The 27,824-nt window shown below is 42.4% G+C and overlaps 1 protein-coding gene across 2 annotated transcripts; it reads left to right on the forward strand.

Annotated features, from left to right (window-relative positions):
* Positions 1 to 27,822, forward strand: ACOT9 (acyl-CoA thioesterase 9). Of its 2 annotated transcripts, XM_037142952.2 has the most exons (16): positions 1 to 216; positions 5,441 to 5,538; positions 6,710 to 6,736; positions 7,492 to 7,537; positions 9,876 to 10,046; positions 10,297 to 10,334; positions 15,112 to 15,195; positions 15,824 to 15,927; positions 21,100 to 21,173; positions 24,790 to 24,857; positions 25,362 to 25,473; positions 25,636 to 25,726; positions 26,112 to 26,197; positions 26,683 to 26,770; positions 26,926 to 27,076; positions 27,524 to 27,822. In XM_037142952.2, exons 1-16 carry the CDS (start codon positions 197 to 199, stop codon positions 27,610 to 27,612), a joined length of 1,347 nt encoding a protein of 448 aa, XP_036998847.2. In that variant the 5' UTR covers positions 1 to 196; the 3' UTR covers positions 27,613 to 27,822. The 2 variants fall into 2 exon arrangements, with proteins under 2 accessions (XP_036998847.2, XP_036998848.2); XM_037142953.2 differs by lacking the exon at positions 6,710 to 6,736.
* Positions 27,823 to 27,824: the final 2 nt, after the last annotated feature.

The following is a 27,824-nucleotide window of genomic DNA, read 5'->3' on the forward strand; positions in this document are numbered from 1 at the left end:
GCCCCCAAGCAGCGGGGGCAGAGGGGCCCTCCCCGGGAGGCTCGGCTGTCGGGGTGCGGTCTCGGAAAGCGAACTGTGGTTCCGCTGTCGTGCACGCAGTCGCACGCGTTGTCGCACTCTCCATTGCTTCTACTTCTTCCTGCCGACGGGCGCGCGGAGCGGGGGTCTCTGGTGGTGTGCGGATCGGTGGAGCGCAATGAGACGTGCGGTGCTTCGGTATGTATCAGGGGGGCGTCTAAGCCTGCGTTCGGCTTGGTTAGAGGGCCAGGGCGGAGGGTCTGGGCTGGCGGCTGACGGAACTAATGCGTGGGCATTTGGGCAGAAAGTGAGGCTGGGTGGGAAAGGGTGCCCGCCTACCGTGAGCGCGCTTCACGGGCCTGCAGCCCTCGGGTGGAACACTGCCCTCCCCACGGTAAGTGTGTTCTGGCACTGAGTGTGATATTAAAAGCGAAGCGGCGCTTTAAGAGAGGAAGCTGGGTGTTCCCTGAAATTCCTTTCCGTTTGCTCATCAGCGGTGTGGTTTGGGGGTAGCCCCTTGTTAGAAAGCTGGTATTTGGAGTTCCACGTTAATTTTCCAGTACTTTGCGCTCCTTTGCAGAGCATCTTTAGGGCTAAGTGCTTGGTCTATTTGGACTCAGACTTGTGTGTTGTAATGTGGGCGGAGATTGTAGGGTACCTAATGGGCTCTCAGTACTGCATGACCAGGGCCGCCCGGTGCTGACTGCAACTTTAGCTTTAATGAGCAGCAAAGCAAGGGGTGGGAGGCTTTGATTGGGTCACTCGGACGAGGAGGGTGCTATTTTGTTTTTGTCATCATTCCATCACTCCACGGTAAGTCTGGCTTTCTTCCAAACACCTTCACCAGAGTACTCCATCTATTGAAGTTCTTTTTCGTGGTTTCGTCCCAGTGTTACAGAAAACAACTCAGCCGCTTTCGGGTGTACGGAGTGGAAGTTTATTTTACACGCATGGACCCAGAGGAATCAGTTTCCAAATTCTGGGCCTTGAACAAAGGGAAAGCAAGTATTTTATAGATCAGGGGCAGGGGGAGGGGGTGGGAGGCCTGTCCTTCAGACCCTTCTGAAGCAAAAGCAGGAGGCAGTTTACAGAAGCAGAAGGAGCAGAGCCTTATCTCTGGCATGTAGATGATAAATAGTCCAGAGACGTCAAAAGGGGCTTTTGGCCTCTTTGGGCCAAAACGAGCCAACTGGGCTGCAAAAACAAATCACTCTTTAGTCACTGTGTTGTGTCTTAAAATGGCTATCAGTTTCCCACAACACCAGGGGGCTCCCCGTCTTTCTAGTTCTGGAATCGTCCAGCCATGAGTGCGCTGGCCTCTCTGGTATGGCCCATAGTGATTCTGACACTGATCCCCATCAGTTCTCTTGGGGAGTCCCAGTTTACTCTCATTGTTCCTCTGGACCTTGCTATCAGTTGAGAAGGGTTCTCAGTGCATGTGTCTCTCTCTTGTTTATGGAGCTTAACAAAATAATAAAAAAAAAAACTTCATTACACTGTTTGAAGACAGTTTGAAAGTTGGGTTAAAAGGACTACAGAAGGCTTTAGCTTGCATTGGACACGATGTGAAAGGCCCTCTATAAGTTCTACAGTCTTGCCCAGGTACTTTCTCCCAGGAAACCTTTCTTACCTCTTCTCCCCCAATTTGGAAGTCCTCTCTGCACTGAATGCCCATGGTCTTCCTTTCTCGTGAGTTCTATTGAACCTTAAGCAGGTATTCCCTTGGTGTCAATGAGTACAGAGTATCTGAGATGATTAGGTTATTTGACTGGTGGGCAATCTTCCTAGCTTTTCTTTCTACTCACAAAAGAGCCACCTGAATTTGTTTAGTCTATAAATAGAGGCGTTCTCTCAGAGTGGAGGGCATGAACGGCATTGCCTGTCATTGTACTGAACACTCCTCTGAGACACCCTCCCTAAGCTTGGGACCCAGAACAGAGCCAAGACACTTCTGTTCACATCGTCAGGTGACTTCTGTAACTCCCTGAACTAGCAATGGAGAGATTGGGCTTCTTGGTCTCCTTTCATTAGAAAGGTTCAGTTATAAAGGGTAGTGATAAATCATTCTCCCTCTCCTTCCACCTCGCTGCTGCATATGTAAAGGGAAGTAGCTGAGATTGTGAAGAGCAAGTGTGTGTGTGTGTGTGTGTGTGTGTGTGTGTGTGTGTGTGTGTGTATGTGTATGAGAGAGAGAGAGAGTGGGATCAGAAGAACTGGGCCCTCTCTACTTGACTGCCACCGGGAAAGGTCATCTAATTTGTGAGGAGGGGCTCAGGTTCTTCAGGAGGTTGGTCTGAGTCAGAATTTCTTAATATAGGGGCCTATGGGGGTGTCAAAAGGGGGTGGTCTGTAAACCTTCTGAAATAATGTATATCATTTTTATATACCAGTTTTCATCAGATTATCGGTAGATAGGATCCCAAATTGTAGTAGAAAGTTATCATAAGCTGAATGTTCGCAGGATAATAGAAACTTGTTGTACCAGTATGTGATTAGTATAGTCAACAATTTTTAATAAGTGCTCAAATTATGCCTTTGTTGTGTTACAGGGATATATTTCCAAATTTATCAAGGCAATACGCAAAGAGCAGGACTGCAGGGCCACAGTTTTCCCAGTAATTTGGCCCAAGTGTTTCTTTATATTCATCAACTGCTTTTACTATCTCCAGCTGACTCGCCATTCAGAGATGGCCCGTCATGGTGCCTAGCTTATGTTTCCTGTGTTTCTGGTCCCTTTTGACTTTTAGGGGAGACTTTGCCAAAGGATGACTTTCTGAAATAATAATACCTAACTTTTTTGAGGACTTATCAGTGTATCAGGCATACTCCTAAGGGTTGGTTTAATATGTGTTAATTTCTTTATCCTTAGAGCAATCCTGTGGGCTAGATATTATTATTATTACCCCCATTTTACAGATGAGGAAGCTGAAGCTCTGAGAGGTTAACTTGCCTGAGGTCACACAGCTAACAAACAGCATGTTCCGGCTCTTAACCTCTGTACTATATACTGCCTCTCAGGCAGGATAAGATGGTTTTCATCACTCTTTGGAAAATGTCGCTGCTTAGGGTAACAAAACAAAAATCCTTGTGTATAGGTGTATTTACCCAAATATGTGAGATGGTTATATATCTCCTGTTAGTTTGTGATGAGTATTCAAAATATTTAGCTACTCAGTGTCACATCTCGTTTCTTAATTGGGAGCATCTATGCATCTATTATAATTGCTAATATATTTAGGACATGGTTTTTCTTTTTGCTCTCTCAGCTAATAGTAGCAATGAAAAATATTAGCTTTTCCCAGTGTGTTTTTTAAAACTGGCTACATTCAGTTGCAGAATGCTAGTTTCTCAGAAGGCAGAATGAAGGGTGGTTTTCTTCAGGAAAGGATTTGAACCTACAGAAAACACATAAAGTGAAATAGAAAAAAAATTCAGATCGTGCTCTGAGAAAATGCAAATTAGAAGGTCAAGAGTTAGAAGACTGACATGTTAATATACATATAAAAGCACAGAAATAGAAAGTTTATTGTGAAAAAATGAATCCAGAATTTATTAGAGAGGCTTATTAGCTATGTGATTAAAGAATAAACAGAGAACCAAAACCCCAAACACTCCAACAAGTGGTCTAATCTTAGCGGGCCAGCAGGGATTGCGTCCCAGCTAGTGTGACAACTGGATGGCTAAGGAGCTGAAGTGACCTTATTTGTGGTCATATTTATGTGTTCTTTCAGTGAGATTAGTTGATTTGGTGAAAAGACAAGGCTTTGTTCTAGCAGCACAAATGTCAGGACTATATGTAGGTCTCACCAAATGTTTTTACTAAGAGAGTTTTCTCGAGTGTTGTATATAATTCAGAAGAGACATCTAAAGTGAAGTTGGGCTCTACAGACAATAAAAAATACAGTGGTACCTCGGTACTCATTAATTGGTTCCAGAACTCGTGATGAGTGCCAAAACCAACGGTACCGAACAAGGCTGCCTTTTTTTTCTCTTGCGGGATGGCATTGTGACTCATACAAGTTCTGAGCAAGTGCCAAGTGCTGAAATATTTTTTTCTTGTCAAAATTCAAAGAGTTCAGGGTTTGATGAGTTCTAAAGCCAACGAGTACTGAGGTACGACTGGATCTTTTTGTTCAGGAGAGGGTAGTCATCACTTGTCCTGGCATTAGGTAGTAAGAATTTACTAGTAACTTGAGCTAGAATGAGTAACAGGATTTAGAGTTTGTGACCTCTTCAATGCCTTGCCTTCTTCAGCTGTGCTCTCAACAGATCAGTTTGTCAGTCCCTAATACTATGTGTGTGTTATCTGTGATATCATACTCTATGATTAGGAGCCAACACTTAAAGCAATAGTGAATCAAAGCCAGCTTAATTACTTTATTTTGGGAGAATAAGGTAGGCACATTTGGATAAATAGCTTTTATTTTATTTGTTGGGGATTAGGACATTTCTGCCTAAGTCCAGTAAGTACTCTGTTTGAATCTGGAAAGGGTTAATTTTGTTTTCAAAGTTGATTAACCTATAATTGGGTTTATCTTACCTATTGAGGAAATGTTGTGTGATAATGAACAAAATTAATGTTCATAATGAATTTACTCATTTACCAAATTGATTCTGGGCTTCTGAAGCTAATAAAGTAGAAAGAGTAAGAATAAAGTCATTAAACCTGGTCGATACCCTTTATTTATTTTATAGATAGTTACGTAATTAGTCTTTGCTCTGAAATGTTTGCTCTGAGACTGATGGTTGCCAGAGGGGAGGAGCTTTGGGGGACTTGGTGATAAGGGTGAGGGGACTGGGAAGGACAAATTAGCAGTTACAGAATAATCATGGGGAAGTAAGTACAGCACAGAAATCCAGTCAGCGGTGCAATACCCATGTATACTGCCAGGTGGGTACTGGCAGCGTCAAGAGGAACACTGTGCAAAGTATATGATTGTCTAACCACTATGCCGTATGCGTGAAACTAATACAAAATAATATTGAATGTAAATTGTAATTGAAAAATAAAATAAATATTTACTCTAGCTAGAGAGATGATTTATGGGCTAGCCTCATATGCAGCTCTGCATACACTTGAGAAACAAGTACAGATCCCTACAAGTCAATATACAGTACAGTCATGTACAGCTTAACAAGAGGGATAGTTTTGAGGAATACATTGTTAGGCGGTTATGTTGTGTGAACATCATAGAATGAACTTACACAAACCTAGATGGTATAGCTTACTACATTCTTAGGCTATATGGGATGTTACTGTCGTGTATGCAGTTCGTCATTGACCAAAATGTTGTTATTCGGTGCAAGACTATGTGCCAAGGATGTGGGGACAGCCAAATGCTTTGGGAGGAGGCGCAGGTCTTTGGGGTTGCCAGGAAAGAAGCCATGAAAACTACGCTAAGTGTTTTTTCTTGTTTTGTAGGCTTTGCACCCTGAGCAAGGGCCTGCTTCCTCCTGGCAGAGGACTGATGCAAGGATCCCAGAATCCTGAAAATCAGCGAGTCTTCCACATTCATGAAGGCAAGATGGGTATTTACTTCTCAGGCTCGTGTGGTAAAAAACCCAGTTTTATTTGGGAGGTGTGTATAGATACTTTAGCAGGGGTGTCAAACTCATTTTCACCGGGGGCCACATCAGCCTCGCGGCTGCCTTCAAAGGGCCGAAATAATTTTAGGTCTGTGTAAATGTAACTACACCTTAACCGTTAAGGAGTTGAAATGACATCTGGCCCTTTGAAGGCAACTGTGAGGCTGATGTAGTCCCCTGATGAAAATGAGTTTGACACCCCTGCTTTAGGGCAAATGAGGCATACTGAAGGTAGATCTTTCATGAACTTCTCATTTATAAAATGACCAGAATAGCTGTGGGTAGAGATCACATTCAGAGTTTGAGCTTTGGTTCCTGGGAACCTTGGGGACTGAGCCCTTTTAGTTGATTGATTTCCATTTCCCGTGTGTAGGTATTGAAGGGGAAGGCACAGAAAAAAGAAATCTAGTGTATAAGTAAGAGACGGATGCTTCAGCTATACCAAGTAAATGCTCTCAGTGCACATTTTTGTTAGAGGGACCCTGTTTAATTGAAATACATTTCAGTTACTACTGGTAATCTGATATGCAAGGTATAGACATTTATCAGTTTAGGAGTATTCATCGTAATTTAAATTGTGGCTTCTTTAAAGGGTCCACCTAAATATATATGTATACATATAATTGAAAATCTACTTTTCTTCTTGGCCCTCAACAGTGGCCTTGCTTTTTACACTGACTGAACTCATAACAATTGCTTCATGTTATTGAGCTGCAATAGTCTGTATCCTGTGGGCGTATTTTCTGTTTATTCTTTTATTCAAGGAACTCAGGAGAAAAAAAAATAAGACTAATTTATGAATGCTTATTTTTTTAGTTCTCCACGATTTATTTGTAATTAGAGTTTGTGTGAAATTTATAGTATATAACAATTGTTTGATAGAAAAATCAGTGTTTTTTATGAAAATTAAAGTGCATGTGAATCCAATGATATTTGGTTTTCATCAGTTAGTTATTGAGGGACCATTAATTTTTTGTAACTGGAGTGTATTTTTTAAATGCTAGGGAAAAAATGAAGTAAGTGCATTATTTGAAATCCTACTGACTTATGTTTTAGTTTTGAATTACTACTACTTATCTAATTTGTTTTTTCTTTATCCATATAGCATGTTCTCCTATACACGTGAATCATGGTGTGTGTGTGGTAATTAGTATCAACTAAATGCTTAATTTTTCTTTTCACTAACTCTTCCACTTTTGAGCAATGGGCATTAACTGAAATTAAATCACATTCTTTGCCTTTCTTTGATTTATGTCTTTGCTTCATTTTCCTGGCTTAAGTTTTTCTAGCAATTACAATAGTATAAATACTTGTATATGAGAAGGAACTCCTACCCTTTGTGATGGCATGGATGGAACTGGAGGGAGGGGGTAGGAGTGAATGTGGGAGGGGAGCATGGGTAGGAAAGGGAAGAGTCATGGAGGGATAATGGAGACAACTGTAACTGAACAGAGATTTAAAAAAAAAGAGAGATGATACACAAAAACAAGAGAAATCAATTGGAATGATACTCAGATTTGGATATTGTTGTTAGTCCCTAAACGAAGTCATTTGATCTACTGCCTGTAAGAAGGTAGGTGGGGATTCTGTTCCTAGTATCTTCACCATCACGGGTCTCCTGTTGACACTGAGTTCTCCTTTTTTGTTTCTGTAAGTGATTGGCACAAGGGTATTCTTTTCTGCACTAAGGAGACAATTGTCGTTTCAAGTTTTTAGGAAGCAGAGGCCCAATATGTTCTCTGAGCTGTTTTTGTGGTATTAAGTGGACATTCGTGGATCTTGAAAGCTTTTGAGGCCCATGAATCGCTTTTCATAGTTCTTGAATGGCCATAATTCTATTCTTGTATTTCTTTGTTTCAAGGGATGACTTCTTTATTTTTGTTTCAGTTCGAGATAAGTTGCGGGAGATAGTAGGAGCATCCAGAAACTGGAGGTATGCACTCCTGTGTATTCATTCATTCCTTCATCCCTCAAGTGGTATGTGAGGCTATATCTGGGCTCAGTGGATGGTCTCATTCTGGGGATGGGGCCTGTGTACGAAGGTGGGTTGGGAAGTATTTTTACTCCAAGGAGATCAACATTCCGACATACTCATCAGTTGTTGCATTGTTGTCATAAGATAATGTGATTTATGGGTACTGTACTTCTTTCAAAGTGCATCCAGCCATATTACCTGACTGGTTCTCAACAAAATTTGTACAGGCTTCTGGCGTACGTTCTTATCCCCCTTTTTTGAAATGGAAACTCAGAGAGATTGAATGAGTAAGCACCAGGGTTTGGGACTTGAACCCAAGTTTTATTTGTTTTTTTTTTCTTTTCCTGTTTCTTGCAGCCTAACTCCTTCATTGCTTCTTGTTAGTTCACAATGAACAAGGTTCCCATATGGTCTTTCTCTTTCAGCATTATTCTTCTGTAAAATAAGATAATGTTCCTTTTAGTGCACAGAATTTTGAAGCTAAAATGAGGTCAAAACAAAAAGTACAAGTGATCAGTCCTGGCTGGATAGCTCAGTTGGTTAGAGCATTGTCCCCATATGCCAAGGTTGTGGGTTCGACCCCTGGTCAGAGCATATAAAAAAATCAACCAGTAAATGCATAAATACGTGGAACAACAAATCAATCTTCTCTATCTCTCCTCTCCCCCATTTTTCCTTCTCTCCCTCTCCCTCCTTTCTTCTCTCTAAAATCAATCAATAAAATTATTTTAAAAGTACACATGATCACTAGACATAATCTATTTTTGGTCTAAAAATTTTCTAATGACTTTTTAACCCTCTGTAGGAACATTTAAATTTATTGAAAAATAGGGAAAAAAGAATACCTATGTTCCCACCATTTGGATTGGATACTTACCAAATTTTTTGGACTGCAAGATGCACCAGACCGTAGGACACACCTAGGTTTTAGAGCAGGAAAATAGGGGAAAAGTTTTTAAAGCAAAAAATGTGGTAAAATATTTAATAACATAAATAACATAGGCCACCCCCACAGTGAACCAGGTAAGCTACATTTGGACTATTAGATGCACCCCCCCCATCCCGTTTCCTCCCAGATTTGGGGGGCTGGTGCATCTTATAGTCCAAAAATGATGGTATTAACATTTTCCTAGCTTTGCCAATATACATGTATTGGGTGAACTATTTCTAAGTCAATTATAGGTATCATGACACTTCAGCATACGTCTCCAATAAAGAAATATTTTCTCCTATGTAACAAAATTAGTAGTCATGAATCTCCAACAAGCAAGACATTCTGTTACGTAATGGAATTGACAGCAGTTCCCTAATGGCATATTACTGATTTATAGTCATAATTTCCCAACTGCTCCTCAAATGTCTTTTATAGCTTTAAAAAACCATGAAGATCCAGTGAAGGATTGCATATTGCATTTAGTGGTTACAACTCTTTAATCCTCTGCATCTAGAATAACAGACAGTTATCCTTCACTCTCTTTTTTAAGTCCCTATGAGCTTTACTGTAAAGGGGCCAACTCTTGTAGAATGGTCCACATTCTGGATTTACCTGGTGCCATTTGAGTTGTTCCTCTATCCAATACATTTTTTTGCTGGCTGAACCTTTAATAAATACTTCCTAATTGAAGCTTAAAAAGACATCTTATTTAACGACATTGTCAACATTTTAGTTTCCTGTTCCCTTGTCTCTCTTCTTCCACCTTAGTTATTTCTTCTTTTTCTTCCCTTTCTGTCTCCTTCTCATGTTTTCTTTCTCTTAACCTTTTGCTCTGCCTTTTTTTGGATATCCCCATTTTCCCTCCTCTCTCCTTCCTGAAATTGAAGGCAGAGAGAGAGCACGAGAGTGAGGGAGGGGGAGGGGCATGTGTGGGGGAGAGAGCGCATGCGCTAGCGTGCTTTGGGGGCACAGAGAGTATGAGAACTGGCAAGGTGAGACATAGGGATATGTAATTCAGTGGCCATGTCGTTCTTTCATTCATATATGTGTATATACTGTTGTGTTTATCTCTGTATTTTTACTTTGATTTCAAATATTCTATTATTTAAATACACTTTTTGGTGAGGGGGGAATATATGGTTCATTTGGGTATGTATTTCTTATCTACTAACCTAAGGAATTTTAACAGAAAATTTTTATTGTACCAAGTAGCGGGTATGAAGGGGGGGAGGAAGTGGAAACAAGATGGGTCTGGACCTCTTCTTTTCCTCCTTTGATGGTGCCTGTCCGGCCTCTGTGTCACCAAAATTGTGGGGTAGCCCTGCTCCTGTGTTACATGAAGCTTCCATCCTTTCTTGTCAGAGACCATGTGAAAGCAATGGAGGAAAGAAAATTACTTCAGAGTTTTTTGGCTAAGTCACAGGAAGAACTGCCGCCTCGAAGAATGAAAGACAGTTATGTCGAAGTTCTCTTGCCTTTGGGCAGTCAGCCTGAACTACGAGAAAAATACTTGACTGTTCAAAACACCATCAGGTAACATAGTAGTATTTTTATTTGTGGTATTTATTTGTTTTCCTTTCTCTGTTGCAGCTTTGAGGTATAATTCACAAAACTTACCATTCACCTATTGAAGTGTGCAATTCTGTAGTTTTTAGTATATTCAGAGAGTTGTGCGAACATCACCACAGTTAATTGTAGAACATTTTTATGACCGTAAGGTGTGTTATTTTTACAGGGCTATCATCATGACTGCCATTTAATCCCAATTTTCTTTATTTCACAGATTTGGCAGGATTCTTGAGGATCTTGACAGCTTAGGAGGTACTGGTATTATTTTAGTATTTCTAAATAGATACTCAGAGCTATACAATGAATCCTATGGCTACAGAGGGATTTTTTAATTCTTTAACTTGCACATCCTTAGAGAAGGAAGGTGTAAAAGAACAGAAAAAGAAGGGCTACTACCTCTGATTTGTCATAATTTTACCCTGAAAATTTTGATTTCTATTTTTTTATTTCTATTTTTTTTAATTTTTAAAATTTTTTTATCTTTAGAGGGGAAGGGAAGGAGAGAAGGAGAGAAATATCAATGTATGGTTGCCTCTCGTGCGTCCCCTGCTGGGAACTGGCCTGCAACCCAGGCATGTGCCCTGACTGGGAATTGAACCTCGATTCTCTGGTTCTCAGGCCCGTGCTCAATCCACTGAGCTACACCAGCCAGGGCTGACTTCTATTTAATAGTTATGATCTGATTAATCCTCCTTTCCAATAACTTCTTCAAAAGTCTTAAAAGTTGCAAGTACAAAGAATTTTTCTTCCCCAAATCATGTGAGAGTATGTTGCTGACATGCACATCACCCCCAAATGGCGCAGGTGACGAATGAAGAGTCAGACACCCGACTGGATGCCAGAGAAGACCCAGCCTCTGTGGGTCTGACTGAACTCACAGAGTTTGATTTAAGCTTTATTTCTATAGAGATTGTTACATAACATTAAAGGGAAAAAAACTGAAAGGTCACTCATTCGATTCCCAGTCAGGGCACATGGCTGGGTTGCACTCGAGGTCCCCAGTTGGGTGCGTGTGAGAGGCAACTGATCAATATTTCTCTTGCACACTGATGTTTCCCTCTCTCTTCTTCTCCTTTCCTTTCCCTCGCTCTAAAAATAAATAAATAAAGTCTTTAAAAAAAAACCCCACAAGGGCCAGCTTGAAGGAACTAGGACAATCTGGGACAATCTGAGCATCAAAATAGATGAAGTAATGTATTATAACCCACTCAGTAAAATAGGAATCCATGAGTCCATATTGATTTTAAAGTAATAAGTTGAAAGTCTGAGGAATGGGATATTTACAAGGTCTCAAAGGACCTCTCTACAAGGTACTTATTAGTTACGAAAGGAAAAGAGTAACTTCACAGTGAAGAAGTCTGGCAGACACCGCCTTCAACAAGGAATCAAGGTTAACATCGCAGTAATGGGACAAATTAGAATTATGCACCACTTGGTAAAATGCACTCTGTTAATTCCCTTCTCCAGCTGGCTCCATTACCCTTAATACATTTATGTACCTGGCCGGTTCCCCTGGATGTAGCCAGTTTCATCTCTCTGCCACGCTGACCTCCCCTCACTGAGACTCCCTTTACCTCACTGGGGTTCTGCTCCATGGCAGGTCCCTTTCTTCAGGTCACCTGGTCACCTGGTCACCTTCCTCATTGTGCTCAGGGTGCAGCCTGCTGAGCTGTTGCTCTCGTTGCCTCTCTGCAGGTCCTCCTGACCCCACTTGGGTTCGAGCACCCTACTCTGGGCCGTCTTGCTTGCTGCTGCCTAATTGCTGATAGAATGAACTGTTGGGAAAGGGTTTAAATTTTAAAAGGCTCTAATTAACTTTAAAAATACAGACATAACTCCACTGTGAGGCTCATGCCTAGCTACTTGTTATCTTCAGAGTAAATAAACGTGATTAAAATTTCCTATTCACCTTTTAAAAATTAAACACACACTTATTTGACTTTGGTTTACTCAAGTGTTCCTAAATATACAAACTCCCCTGCCAATACTCTGTTTTGTCCTCATTACATTCTGGTGGCCAATGCCTGTCACCTGTTTACTTCTGTCCCTTCCGTTTCTTTAAGGAACTTGCCTTATCACATATTTAAGTCTCTTTAAAATGAAAAATAGGTGAAATTCCCTTCCCATTAACACTCTCCAACTGTCTTTCTCCCTCACTTCGGAGCTAAGTGAGGGAGAAAGAATTTCATTTCTATTTCTTTCTGGAAAGAAGTAGGAAAAAAATCATTTCCTCTCATTGCTCCAAATCCTGACCTCCTGTTATTTCCCAGCCTGCCATGCTCTGGTTTCTCCTCATGCCACTGAACTGCTCTGGCCAAGCCCTCCATTGGCCGCTTCACTGCATGGACTACTGGGTACTTTTCAGGGCTTAGCCCCTTTGTGGCTCCTGATGTGGTCAGACTTCTGGGGCTTTGTTGCCGTTCCCTTCTGCCTCTCTGGTTATTCCTTCCAGTCTCCCGAGTAGGCTCCTGTTTCTCTGTTGATCCCTTAAATGTCGCTTATTCCTGGGGTTTTGTCTTCTGGCCCCCTTTTTTGGTTATCTGCACATTCTCTAGAAATAATCTCATTTACTTCCCGTGCTTTAGTTGCTATCAGTATGGGGCATACTTAGGAAGGTATTTTACCTGGTTTGCTTTTCTGAGTTCCAGACCAATTTGTCCTCCTCTCTCTTGGATGTGTGATGAGCTATAGGTTTCTGCCGGGGTCCAGCCTCGACAGGTCTCAGGGTCCCTGCAGGATGGATGGCGCAGGTGACGAATGAAGAGTCAGACACCCGATTGGATGCCAGAGAAGAGCCAGCCTCTGTGGGTCTGACTGAACTCGCAGAGTTTGATTTAAGCTTTATTTCTATAAAGATTGTTACATAACATTAAAGAAACAGGTGCATGACATGATCAGTTAAGCAGAAAAAAATCAGTACAGAGGGAACTAGGAAAAGTACAGGAAATGCCATAGTTTCAGTTATGTTAAACAAAGGTTATTTTGACCAGGAGAGCCATTAATCAGACAATTAGAAATAGCTGTATGTACAGAGTTTAAATGTCTTATTGTTTATTAAAGTTCTTAGAATTTGGCATGGGTCAAAAGGATGTGCTAGACTGAACAGTGGTTATAGGAAATTTATTATAAGGCCTTTGTGGTATCTAACTTAACTATCTTTCTGTCTAAAATATTTCTTTATGTACTATGGACTCTAACTCCTTAGCAATTGTTTCTTCGTGCTCAGTTTGTAATAGTTAACCAGCTTCTCCTGCTTCTTTACCTGTCTAATTCTGTTAATATATATTCCTGTCCAAGGTAGAGGAGGGGCTGTTACTCCATCAACTTTTAAACGTTCAGGGGCTATCCCATCAGGGGGGACTTTTGTTCTATGGCTAAGAAATCATTTTGTACAACTTCATGGGAATTCTGCAGATCATTGGGCCTGAAATGCAGGTGGGCCTAAAAATCCCACCACCTATAATCGCAAAGACAAACATGCAAGGAGAGATAGACAGGAAATGAAGCCGCGGCTGCCTCTGCTGTGCAGATGCATCTCATCCATCCCAACTGTGTCAAGGGACGGCTGCTGGTCAGCTCCCAGCAGGTTTCTTAAATTCAACATGTTGGAACAGCCCCTCCTCTTCCTGTATTCTCTTTTTCAGGGATTGGTACACCGTCTTCATTCATGCCAGCTGGAAACCTGGGTTTAGTCAAGCCTTGTCAAGTCTCCCTTTTCTTAGCTCTTGGATCTTTCCTGTTCTCTCCATTTCTGCTACTATTGCCATGGGTCAGACGCATATAGCTTCTTTTCTGGGTACCATACGTGCTTTTTTTTTTTTTTTTTAAGATGTATTTATTTATTTATTTTTAGGGAGAGGGGAAGGAAGGGAGAAAGGGAGAGAAACATCAATGAGTGGTTGCCTCTCACACTTCCCTTACTGGGAGCCTGGTCCACAACCCAGGCATGTGCCCTGACTGGAAATCAAACCGGTAACCCTTTGCTTCGCAGGCTGGCACTCAATCCATTAAGCCAAACCAGCCAAGGCCATAAATGCTTTTAAATGGAGTTTCTTTCCTTTAGCCTCTCATTCCCCCAGTACATCCTTTAGCAGGTGCATGGATGAAAGGATTTATTGTCACTCAGCAAATATTTATTGTGCACAGACCTAGTCCTGAGGGCTGGGGATGCACATTTGAATGAATCATGGAGGAAGCAGGGAGGCCACTAAATACAGAAGCATCCTACAGCTTTCAGTGAGTTGATGATGGTGAGGCGCATAGAACCATGCTTGGCACATACAAATGCTTGTTAAAATATGGGAGGTATGCAGATAACCACGGGGTGGTGTAGGAGCCAAGGGTGTTATGGGGAAGGTGGAATAACTCTTGAGTGAAATAATTGCTTCATGATTGGGAAAGAGTCAGGAGGAAACTAGGTAGCTGAGTTTTTGTGATTGTTTTTCGTTTCTGAAAATGTCTGATGATGCCAGACTCATGTGCTGGGGTCTTTTTCCGACTTAGGCACTGTGTCTCTGTGGAGTGGTGACAAGCCGCCTGGTGGGCCTGGGCTTTGGGCTTCCGTTTCCTCACCAAGTGTAACACTGATGGGGCATTTAGATTTGCAGGGTCCCTGAAACTTTTCAGTGTATAAAGTCTTGGGTCCTAGGATGAGACCACCAGTGGAACATGGGGGATTGGATCTTCAAACCAAGATAAGACTTTCTAAAAAAGATTTTATTTATTTACTTTTAGAAAGAGAGGAGGGGAGGGAGAAGGAAAGGGAGAAAAACATCATTGTGTGAGAAATACATCCATTGGTTGCCTCTAGCACACCCCGTACTGGGAACCTGGCCCACAACCCAGGCATGTGCCCTGACTGGGAATCGAACTGGCAGTCCTTTGGTTTACAGGCCAGTGCTCAATCTCCCGAGCCACACCAGCCAGGGCAAGCAAGATAAGACTTTTTATAGATTTCAGGGAGTGAATTGTAAATGTTGAGAAATAATTTTGCTTTGCCTTTATTCGTTTCTCTTCTCTTTTCCTACAGTTCTTATTTGCTACATGCACACCAAAATGCATTCAGCTAAGATGTCTCCTTTATCAATAGTTACAGCTCTGGTGGACAAGATTGGTAACTCATAATATTTTCTATGCATACTTAGAATTCTCAATATTTACAAGATGTTACTATTTTTTGAATTAAATCTTTTTTTCAATTACAGTTGATGTACAATATTATATTAGTTTCAGGTGTACACCCCAGTGATTAGACATTATATAACTTACTAAGTGTTCCCACTGATATTTCCAGTACCTATCTGGTACCATACATGGTTATTAGAATATTATTGACTCTATTCGCTATGCTGTACTTTACATTCCCATGACTATTCTGTAACTACCAGTTTCATTACAAGATATTATTGAAATTAGAGAAAATATTTCTCTTTTTATGGGGGAATTTTTATGTATATATGCATGTGGAATTGTCTATAATGCTATATACCAAAATACTTATTATAATTATCTTTGGGTAGAGAGAATTTTGCATGGTTCCAGTTTTACTTTTTTATATTCTTTGCATTGTGTACATTTTTCAGAAAGACACACAATTTTGTTTTGTATATAAAAAAAGCCATTATGTGTGGGAGACAAAAAAGAGAAAGGTAGTGGAATTTACCATCATTTTAAATTGTCCATTTACAGCACAGAAAATTTTGGGTATGGTTTGAACTCAGATTGATTTTTCTGTTTTGCAGATATGCATAAGAAGAGCCTAAGCCCAGAACAGGACATCAAGTTCAGTGGCCATGTTAGCTGGGTTGGGAAGACATCTATGGAAGTGAAGATGCAAATGTTCCAGGTGTGTGAGCGCCCACAGATTGCCGGCTCATTCCAATGCTGGTAAATTCCACTGCATTTCTTAGTGAAAGAAAAGCTCATTTACTGATGTGTCCTTGGACACACAGCTCACCAGCTGCAGAGAAACAATTGGAAGTTCAGGTCACAAACTTGGTAGGTTATTAACATCCTCCTCCTAGACGAAGACTGACATGTTATTTGGTGTTTATTACTTTCAGATCATCTCAGCTCCACGTTAGGGTACTTGTTTTTGCATGTGTCCGGAGAATTTCACAAAAGTCTGAGTTATGTGAATGGGATTGCTCACTGTGTGAGTTTCCTAGGGCTGCTGTAACAAAGCGCCAGGAACCAGGTGGCAGAAAATACCAGAAATTAATTGTCTCACAGTTTTGAGGCTAGAAGTCCAAGATCAAGGCCTCAGAAAAACTGTGCTCCCTGTAAAACCTGTAAGGGAGAATCGTTCCCTGCTTTTTCCCAGCTTTTGATGATTTGCTGCCAATCCTTGGCATTTCTTAGCTTGTAGCTATAATACTGCAATTTCTGTCTCCATTGTTACATGGGTTATCTCCTTGCGTGTCTGTGTCTCTTTGTGTCTTCTTTTTTTGTTTTGTTTTTATTTTTTAAAGATTTTCTTTATTTATTTTTAGAGAGAGAGGGAGAGAAACATCAGCGAGTTGTATTTCACACGCCCCCAAATGGGGACCTGGCCTGCAACCCAGGCATGTGCCCTGACTGGGAATTGAAGTGCCAACCTTTCAGTTCACAGGCCAGTGCTCAACCCACTGAGCCACACCAGCCAGGGCTCTTTTCTCTCTTTATAGTAACATCAGTAATATTGGATTAGAGCCCTCCCTACTCCAGTATGACCTCATTCTTACTGATTATTTCTGCCACAACTCCATTTTCAAAGAAAGTCATGTTTATGGATCCCAGAGGGTTAGGACTAAGACATACCTTTTTGGGGGACACAGTTCAACCCAGAATTGTCACTTAGACTGTACAGGAGTTTGAAACAGTCTCTCTAGTGAGCAAAACACAGAATAGCTTTTATAAAGAAATAAGCAGCCCTGGCTGGTGTAGCTCAGTGGATTGAGCGCAGGCCTGAGAACCAAAGGATCGCTGTTTGATTCCCAGTCAGAGCACATGCCTGGGTTACAGGCCAGTTCCCAGCAGGGGACGCACGAGAGGCAACCATACACTGATATTTCTCTCCCTCTCTCACCTTCTCTTCCCCTCTCTCTAAAGATAAATAAATAAAATCTTTAAAACATTTTTTAAAAAAAAGAAATAAGCAATTTGACAAGAAAAACTCCCCCCAAAGAGGATGAAAGCACAGAAATCAAATAATTCAGTGTATATCCAAGATTTCATTGTGAAAACTTAATTTAAGAATGACTTAGTTATGCCAGGGTATTCAGTAGCCCTGTTTTTCAGATAGATTTTTTTCTGTTAGGGAATTATGAAGCACTTCACCCTTTGGAAAAGTCTGAAGCTTGCTCTGCAGTAATTAAAGTTGTCGGTTAAAATAGTTTAAGTGTTTTTTATGGGGTGCTGTCTGTAAGCATTTGGATTCTGTAACTCCCATGTGGTTGTAACTGACAGTAATATTGTTTTTACAACAAAAGCACCATGAAGTTGTTTAGAAGCTGCCGTGAGTTGTCCACAGACTCTTTTCATCTTCATGGTTGATTCCTCGCCTGCCCAGGGCCGCATGCGCAGTTGCATGCACGGGGTCAGCTTTCTAGGGAATCTTGACAATTTGAATCTTGGACAAGTAGATTCAACAGAGAAATACAGGAATGATTGGGAGGAGAGAGCCGATGAAAATTGGTATGTCAGGCAAGTACAGACTTTCGCTTTAAATCTGCGCTTCTCACTTGCTCTTTTGCCTAATAATTCATTACTTGAGTGATCCTTTCTATTCCAGAGAGGGAGCTTGGTGATAGGTGCCCTGCCTCTAGTTCGAGTGCATGTAGGTTCAAATCCCAGCTCTGCTGCTTATTAGCTGTGTGACTGTGGGTAAATCACTTACCTTCTCTGGGCCTCTGTTTTCTCCAGGGCACTGTGGAAATAGTAGTAGCACCACCTTGTATGGTGCGGTACAGGTGAGATGGAAAACAGCCCACCCCTCTGAAGAATTTGATACATTGCCTGTCACACAGTATCGGCATTACCGTTAATTTATTATCGTTACTGTGGAGATGGTCCCAGATCACCGTTCCAGGCTGGACCTTCAGACCTCCCTCTCTGGGCTCCTACTACCTCCAGTGCGTTTCAAATTGAGCATGTCAGCTTCCTTTCTGATCCTGATCTTCCTCCAGTTTTTCCCCTTTGCCAGCCTCCTGGTTTCCCAGCTCTAAACCTTTGTGGTAGCTTAAGCTTTCCCCTTTCCTGTGCAGCCTTTTGATAAGTCCTGCACATTCAGCGCCCTCAGCAGCTCACCAGGTCCTTTCTTGTTCTTCCCCTTGGTCCCTGTGTTCCGGTCAAGCCCTCACTGCCTCTTGTGTGAAGACCCGAGCTGCCTTTTAATTAATCTGCTTGCCTCCAGCCTGTTCTCACTCTCAGTTAATTTTATACATTTTTATCAGATCTTGCAAAGCTGAGCTTAAATCACATCACTCCTCAAAAAGTGCCCTGGCTGGCGTGGTGCCCTGGATTGAGTGCCAGCCTGCAAAACAGGGAGTTGCTGGTTTGATTCCCTGTTGGGGCACATGCCTGGGTTGTGGGCCAGGTTCCAAGTTGGGGATGCATGAGAGGCAACCACACATGGATGTTTCTCTCCCTCTCTCTCTCCCTCCCTTCTCTCTCTCAAAAAGTAAATAAATAAAATATTAAAAAAAAACCTTTGTTGATAATTATCTGTGCACTAAAGACTAAACTCCTTTAACTAGTTAGGATTGAGGGTGCTCCGTAAGCTAGCTCCAACCTACGTTTCTGTCTACATTCCTTCCGACATCCTTCATGTACTTTCTTAGGGCCCACTGCTGGACACCTGGAGCATTCTGAGAGGAGGGAGTTGTTCATCTTTGCATTCCTGATGCTTGGTGCTAGTAGGTGTTCATTATAATAAACCATAATTTAAACAGCAGGCAAGTGGCCGAGCATCATCGCCTAGGCTTTTTCCTTTGCCTAAAATCCTTGTGTTCTGGCTCTGCGCAGCCACATTCCACTTGTGCTTCTAGGTCACTCCATACTTGAACCCTTCCCCGGCCTCCCAGCTCAGAGTACCTGTTCCCGCCCACGATGCCTTCCTCAGTACCGTTTCTCTGACCTGCCAATCTCTGCTCCTCAGAGCTGCGTAGCCACATGTTTTCTCTTCCTCTAGACTATATGCTCCTCAATGGCAGGATATGGGTGTGAGTCACCTAGCCTACTTCCCAACATCTACGCATTTAACATTCCATTGGCAATCATTTATTACATGCCTGTTCTGTGCTAGGTGTATGGGCGTGAGCAAAACATAGTTCTGTTCTATTGGAGCTTACATTCTGGCAGTTCTCAATAATTACCTACCTCAGTTTGCACATCGGCAGTCATTGGTTGGGTAGCTGCTATCTGCTAGTCTTTGTGCTAAGTGCTTGGGGCACAAGTGTGAATGAAAATGGTCTTATACTCAAGGAACTCATGGCGCAGCAGGGCGGCAGCCATGTAAAGAAATGGTCACAATTTAGTATGTGAGGTATTATGCAGCACTTCTCAGCAGGGACATGATTGGCATTGGAAGTGGGAAAATTCTTTGTTCTGCAGGACTGTCCCCTGCATTGTGAAGTGTTCAGGTCCTTGCTTACCCCAGTCCCACTAGTAATGTCTCCCAAGCCATGTGGCAAACCAGACCAGCCCTACGTGTTTCCAAATGCCCCCTGCAGGGTTGGGCGGGCTAGAATCAGAGTCAGGGAAGGACTTTGTTTCCATTTAGCTGGCAGACAAAGGAGGGAATGATGAGCTGTGCCTGGGGCGCAGGGGTGGGTATTGCTGTCTGGGCCAGGAGGAGTTTGTGTGGAAATCAGCCACGTGGGAGGTGTCAGGCAAGGCAGGGGAGGTGTTTGACAGCATGGTCCGTTCTAGGACCTCCAAGGTATCCGCTGTGGCTGGGGGAAAAGGAACAGCTGTGAGAGTTTGTGAACAGCTGGAGAGGAATGTGAGCCCTGTGGTGGAGGGTTTTTTGTGCAGGGTCAACAGGCTTAGAGAAGACGCTAGTAGAAAGTTGAGGGGAAAGGTACTAGGGCCTGACCAGGCGTTAGTGATTGAGTACTAGTGATGAGGAAGGAACTGAGCGTTTGGTTATGATAGGATTTTATGATGTAATCGTCCTGGAAGCACAGACTTCTAAGGGATAAAGAAACACCTTAAAACCTCAAAGGCTAAAAAAAGCCAGCCCTGGCTGGTGTGGCTCAGTGGATTGCCTGCCAGCCTGAGAGCCAAAGGCTCGCTGGTTCGATTCCCAGTCAGGGCACAGGCCTGGGTTGCAGGCCAGGTCCCTAGCTGGTATTGTGCAAGAAGCAACCACACATTGCTGTTTCTCTCCCTCTCTTCCTCCCTCCTTCCCCTCTCTCTAAAAATAAATAAACAAAATCTTTTTAAAAAAACCTCAAAGGCTAGTGCATTATGAATATTCAGCTTAATCCACAGGATCATCACTAATCTTTCCCCTTCTTGGGAGCCCCTGGGCTTGGCTAAGGCATCCTAAGTATGTGCTGGTAGTTGGCACCCTAAGGTTCTCTGAAAATACTAGAGTCTGTGAGTGCGGCGGGAGGCCCACCCGACTCTGTGTGCCCTTCGGAGGACAGGTAGGCCTGAAGGAAGCCAGGCTTCTGCGTGAGGCAGGACAGTGAAGTGATGATGCAGAAGGTCCCTCTGGGACTCCTGCCCCTGGGTTGCAGTCATGCATAGCTCCAGAGCCTGTGGTTTGCGTCCGTCCCTGCATTTTGCGCAGTGCACTGTTTGAGATTTTGGGATGTCTTTCCCCTGCTGGACCACAAGCTCCTGGTCATGCTGCCGTCCCCACCCAGAGCCTAGTTCTGTGCCTGGCAACTCAGCAGCTGGTGGTTCATGAATGTACTTCTCTTTTTTTAATTGCAGCCTTTCTCAAAGCATGTACCATAACTGTTATAACTGTAGGTCTCCCCAGGAAATGCATGTCTTACATCTGCTTTTTCTTTCCTTTGTTCTTTAGTTACATGGCAAGGAATTTTGTCCTGTTTTGGAAGCAACATTTGTAATGGTGGCCCGTGATTCTGAAAATAAACGGTAATTGTTCTTTTTTTCCTAATAATTGATTTTGAAAAATTTCAAAGATACATAATACTGCAGAGAAGAGTATGAGGTGGATGTCTTTGTACTCATCACCTAGACTTAAGAGTTTTAACATTTTTGCCGTATTTCTGTTTTTTAAAGTATATTATTTTCTTTATAATATTTTAAAGCAAATTCCTTGCCCTGGCTGGTGTAGCTCAGTGGATTGAGCACGGGCCTGTGAACCAAAGGGTCGCCGGTTCGATTCCCAGTCAGGGCACATGCCTGGTTTGTGGGCCAGGTCCCCAGTGGGGGGTGCATGATACATGGGAGACAACCACACATTGATATTTCTCTCCCTCTCTTTCTCCTTCCTTTCTCATCTAAAAATAAATAAGTAAAATCTTTTAAAAAAGTAAAGCAAATCCCAGACATGACATTTTACCTCTACGTACCTTACTGTAGGCATCTCTGTAAAAATGAGGATATTTTCTGAAATAACTATATTACCACTAGGATACTTAACTAAAATACTAGTAAATCCTTAGTGTATTCTAATAGTTCATATTCACTTTTCCCCAGTTATCTTTTTAATGCTTTGTTCAAATTAGGGACCAAAAGTCCCTATATTGCATTTGATTTTTATGTCTTATAAGCCTGTTTTTTTTTTTTTTTTTGGTGAATGGCTGTATTGAGATATAATTCACCCATTGAAAGTATTCAGATTTATGGCTTTTAGTGTATCACAGATCACAGAGTTGTGTGGTTTGTAAAGGCTGTTTATAACACTTGAGTAGCTGTGTGTCCCTGCTGCCCCCTCATTGTTTTATCAACTCATTGAAAGGCCAGATTGGTTTTTCTATATAGTGTCCAACTTTCTGGATTTGTCTGATTGCTTCCTTGTGTGTGTGTGTGTGTGTGTGTGTGTGTGTGTGTGTGTGTGTGTCAAGAATACTTCATAGGTGATCCTCTCGGTGTATCTCGTATCTGATACTGCATTGTATCAGGAGGTATAGATTGTTTTACTCACAGTGAGGCTAAGATTGATGTATGTGTTCAAGTACTGACAGACTGATCTTTCCACTGTAAAGTTCAGTCTATCTGCTTGTGGTCAGGAATGATCTACAGGGCATAGTGCAGGGCAGGGGCCACAGTATACTTCCTTATCCTGCACACGGCTAGCTCCCTGTCACTCATTCTCCAGGGCTCTTAATGTCCTTTATTGATCATTGCTTTAATCATGCGGGAGTATAAAGTGATTTTCAAGTTCTCCCATTCCTTCAACATTTATTAGCTGGAGTTTGGTAAAGCGGAGGTTTCCCTTATGAACAAGGGCAATTTGGTTTGTAAAGGGAAGTCAAGATTAATGTTTCATTGTTGCCCTTTATTTACACATTTACCAAATAACAAGATGGTTAATTAGCTAGTGATGACATGGTTTTTCTACTTTTTGGGCTTTTTAAAAAAGTATCATCGTAGCCCTGCTGGTGTGGCTCAGTGGATTGAGCACTGGCCGTGCAACCCACAGGGTCACCAGCTCGATTCCTAGTCAGGGCACATGCCTGGGTTGTGAGCCAGGTCCCCAGTAGGGGGTGCATGTGAGGCAGCCACACATTAATGTTTCTCCCCCTCTTGCTCTTTCTCCCTCCCTTCCCCCTCTCTAAAAATAAAGAAATTAAAAAAAAGTGTTATTGTAAATTCATGGATTTTAATATATAAACACATTTCTCTGAATTGCAGCCATTGCTCTTGCTGCTCACAGTTTCCCATATGGTCTTTGGTCAGTGAGCGCTCCTTTAAGCCGGCTCCTATGACAAGCTCTTTTGACATTTCCCCATTAGTCTTTGATACCTGCCTGTTCTCTGGCACAGTGATATCTTAGGCTTATCGTACACATTTCCTGCCCCAGGCCTAGAATCAGCGATTTCTCCTTGGAGTGCTGGGGTTCCTTTAAGTGGGAACTGGTATTTAGAGTCTAAACTCTGGGCTCTTGAACCCTGCGTGTTACTAGTTTTTCATTGTGTCTAGGCCTTTTCAGTGGACTAGAGCTTGGATATATGTTATAAAGCAAACAAACAACCTCCTGAATTTATACTGTCATTTTCAAGTCAGGTTTAATTGTACAGGCTTTAGCTTACTTGGCTTCATACTTCATTTTTTTCCCTCTTAAATTGAATTCTTGGTTCCAAACAACATTTATATTTAAGGCCTTCAAATGGGAAAAAAGTGGCCTGGTTGTATGTGTGGCAGTGGGGTTGGCGAGTGTTACAGGATTGTTGTTTGTACAGGGTAGGGTCTACAGGCCAGTGAGAAGTCTACTTTGTGTTAGAAACCTGAGTTAAGAGTCTGCAGTGAGAAGTCATTTCTGCTGCATAGAAAGCTGACATGGAAAATTATGTCAAGGCTGAAAAAAATAACTTGGTGACCGACCAATGTGAGTGAAGAATGCACCCATCTAGTCTAAGTTGTCCCATCAGCCCCAGCCGACCTGCTTGCTGCTCCTGGTGTCTGGCTGGGGACTCCTTTGCCAGCCTTAGGGGGCATTAAAGCTCCTGCCCCCGCTAATGTATTTCAGTTTTCCAAGCTGCCACTTCAGTTCTTATGTTTTCCATTGTTGCATCAAACTTTTGGATTCCACCACAGAGAAATCCTCTCTTCCTTTTTGCTCAGTTTTTTATTCTAAAACCTTTGACACCTACAAAAAAATGGAATAAGGCAATGAACACCCATACGCCCTTCACTTAAATTCGCCAGTTAACATTTTACTACCAGCCTTATCTTCCTGTGCTCAGTATAAATACACATGTGTACACATTTCCACCCTGAATCATTGGAGTCTATTTCACCCAGAGATAGCTCAGCATGTATCTCCTAGAGAGTAAGGTAATTCTCCTACATAACCTCAATGCTTTTATTAGACCCAAGAAATTTAACAGTGATATCATTGTATTATATACAATCCATATTCAAACTTTGCCAGATGTCCCTAAAATATCCTTTATAGCTTCTTCCCCTAAGGCAGGATCTGATCAAGGATTGTGTACTGCAGTTGGTTACCCTGTTTCCTTAAAATAGTCTCCCTGCCAGTTTCTGTCTTTTAAGACATTGACATTTCTTAAAGAGTCTGGTCCAGTTGTGTTGTAGAATGTTCCACCACCTATTTTGACTGTTTCCGCATGATTAGAGTCAGGTGAAACATTTTGGCTGCAGGCCTGTCCTTGTTATGATGTGACCTTTCTACTGTACAGATAAGTCTGTAATCAGAAGCCTCCCCTAATGGTTCCAGAGTTTTCATGTGAAGCAGCCAGTAAGCATTACTCAAATTGACCAGCAAAGAATTTAAAAGTAGTGGGTAATTGTTCATGTTCCATTTTTATTGGGTATAACATTTTACTTATTTATTTTTAAGATTTTACTTATTTATTTGTAGACAGAGGGGAAGGGAGAGAGAAAAGTGTTTTGCCTCACAGGTGCCCCCCTACTGGGGACCTGGCCTGCAACCCAGGCATGTGCCCTGACTGGGAATTGAACTGGTGACCCTTTGGTTCATGGGCTGGCACTCAGTCCACTGAGCCACAGCAGGCAGGGCTGGATGTAACATTTGAAATTATACTCTTTGTTTTCTCTGCAGGTCAGCATTTGTAAATCCACTTATCCCTGAAGGCCCTGAGGAAGAAGAGCTCTTTAGACAAGGAGAATGTATATTAATTTATTTGTAATAAGATAAACGTTTAAAAGCCCATTAACTGCACTGCAGAGGAGATTATTTAAGAGTATGTGTAGACTCCTCATAGCAGTCAAGTGTCTTACTCATTCCGATGAATTTGTTGAAATTAAAAATAAGTTATTTTTTTGTTCCATGAAGTCCATACTTGGAACCGTTTTATTGATCAGCCACTATTTATTAGTTGAAGTGATTTTTTTTGTCATTTTAAATGAAATGGGAATTGTATTTGAATGAAATCACTGCTGGTTGGGGCTCTAGGTCAAGGTGATGACAGGCGCTTTTACGCTGAGGTGATACAGTTTCCATGCGAAGGCAACAAATCACTGAAAGTTCCTGGGAGGTATATGTACAGTTTCCAGTGGGATTTTTGCAGCCTGGAAATACTGTCTTTGTAGGATCCCAGGCAGCCCAGGTGGGGAACCCCAGTGTGCAGTGGGACCCGCCTGACCATCGCTTCTCATTGCCCCATGTTTCAGTGAATAAGGGAAGAAGGGTCGCCTTTAGCTCTGCGTCATTACTGAAAATGGCTCCCAGTGCCGAAGAGAGGATGACCATACACGAGATGTTTCTTAACACGCTGGATCCAAAGTAAGTTAGGCTGGCGAGATTCCATAATGGGGAAGTAGGGAAACTTTGGCCTTCTCTAAAACCAGGCTTGCCTGAACATTTTCGGAATTGTTCGCAAACAGTTCACTTCTCAGCAGCGAAACTATGGCCTTAACAAGGTTTACTGAATCTCTATTCACACAGGACTATAAGTTTTCGAAGTCGAGTTTTGCCCCCTAATGCAGTGTGGATGGAGAATTCGAAACTGAAGAGCTTGGAAGTTTGCCACCCTCAGGTATTGTGGTTTTGTGGAGATTCTTCTAAACAGGAGAACTTGCATCTTGGGAGTCATCTATGATTTCATTGGTTTAAACTGACCTCTCCTCTTTGCATTGTTAATTCCTTTGTTCTATGTAGAAGGGGGACTACGAGCTTGTACTTCTCTTTGTTAAAGATTTTATTTATTCATTTTCAGAGACAGGGGAAGAGAAGGAGAAAAAGAGGGAGAGAAACCTCAATGTGTGGTTGCCCCCTACTGGGGACTTGGCCTACAACCCAGCCATGTGCCCTGACTGGGAATCGAACTGGTGACCCTTTGCTTCACAGGCCCATGTTCAATCCACTCAGCTACACTAGCCAGGGCTCTTGTGTTTCTTGACATTCATTTTTATTACTTATAGGAGAGGAACATTTTCAATCGCATCTTTGGTGGTTTCCTTATGAGGAAAGCATATGAACTTGGATGGGCTACTGCTTGTAACTTCGGGTGAGTTAGATTGAAGGTAGTCTTGACTTCTGAGAAGCCATTTTTAATGCTGTTGAAATGGAACTTTTTTTTTAACACACCCACGGAAGAAAAAGCATGGGTGTGCTTCAGAAGGAGCCTGCTAAAATGAGACATTCTGGACCAGTCTGGGCGTGTTGGGGAATTTGTTGATGGGGTTTTTTTTTTGTTTGTTTTTTGAAAAAAGATGACACTAGTATACACTGAGTTTGATCCTTATTGTAGAAGAATGTTACTCTTACTAAGTAAGTACATTACAGGCGTACCTCGTTTTATTGCACTTCACAGATGTTGTGGTTTTTATAAATTGAAGACAAGACCCTCCACCAGCAAAAGGTTATGACTCACGTGACTTCAGTGCTTACTTTACTCTTTGACCATTGAAATTGGGCTCCCACCAGTTGTTAGGGAAAAAATAGAGATCTTCAGAATTTTGCATTGACCCCAAATTCTGCCTCTCCCAATAGTGGTTCCCGACCATTTGTAGTAGCAGTGGATGATATCATGTTTCAGAAACCTGTTGAGGTCGGATCTTTGCTGTTCCTTTCTTCCCAGGTAGGTGTGCGACAAGATAAAATACAATTTTTTATCATTTGGGCCCAGAAGAGAAGCTTTTATAATGCTACTGCTCCTCTTACTACGGCCCTGTTCCCTCTTCCCAATATGACTGACTGACTGACTGACCGACTATCACGCCCATAATCCCTTAGGTTTGCTATACCCAAGGCAATTACATGCAAGTCAGAGTCCACAGTGAAGTGGCCACCCTGCAAGATAAAGAGCATACGACCACCAATGTCTTACATTTCACGTTCATGTCGGAGAAAGAAGTGCCCCTGGTTTTTCCCAGAACATACGGAGGTAAGCAGCATGATTGCTTGTCCCTAACCTAGGGAAGGAGTTTTAAAGAAATTTTCCCCTTTTAAGATCGTTTCAGGAAGCACGCTGACGCCTGTTAGCTCAAAAGCATCTCCTTAGGGGATTGTCTTTTAACGTTCTGCAGCCCCGAAGGCCAGGATGCCTCCTGGCCTACAAGCAGCCCCGGTGCCTCTGCCGGCCCAGCTGTTGTCTGAAGGGCTGGCGCCAGCTGCCAGCAGCCGGGTGGCGCTCAGACTGGCCCAGAGGAGAGGGGCAGGAGTCAAGGCCCGCTCCCTCGGGAACCTTGCACGGCCCTGGCCCAGCAGTGCTCGCCAGGCACCAGTGTTGCATTCTTATCGGCGTCCCAATGTTCCCGAGTAGGCTCGTGTTTGTGGCATGCCTTTCTGAGGTGCTGCACGTGCCTCTTTGGTTCTCTCTCTTGTGTTTCAGAGTCCATGTTGTATTTAGATGGGCAGCGGCATTTTAACGCCATGAGTGCACCAGCGACCTTGAGAAAGGACTACCTTGTGGAGCCGTAGGGAAACCTACGCTTGGTGAAGACCAGCCTTTCTCAGTGACGTAGTGCCTAGTGAAGGCCTCAAAACGTGTATTAGTTTTAGTGTATATGCTCATCCTCCACAGAGAGAAAGAATGTATTCCACTTTTAGGGTGACTACAAAAGCAGAATGGGAGAGTGGCTGGGTGGGGCAGAGGGAAAGAGTTATTAAATAATAAACACTTTCGAAACAGT

This window comes from Artibeus jamaicensis, unplaced genomic scaffold (genome assembly GCF_021234435.1).
Source record: "Artibeus jamaicensis isolate MK-2021 breed Jamaican fruit bat unplaced genomic scaffold, CSHL_Jam_final scaffold_1283, whole genome shotgun sequence".
Taxonomy (NCBI): Eukaryota; Metazoa; Chordata; class Mammalia; order Chiroptera; family Phyllostomidae; genus Artibeus; species Artibeus jamaicensis.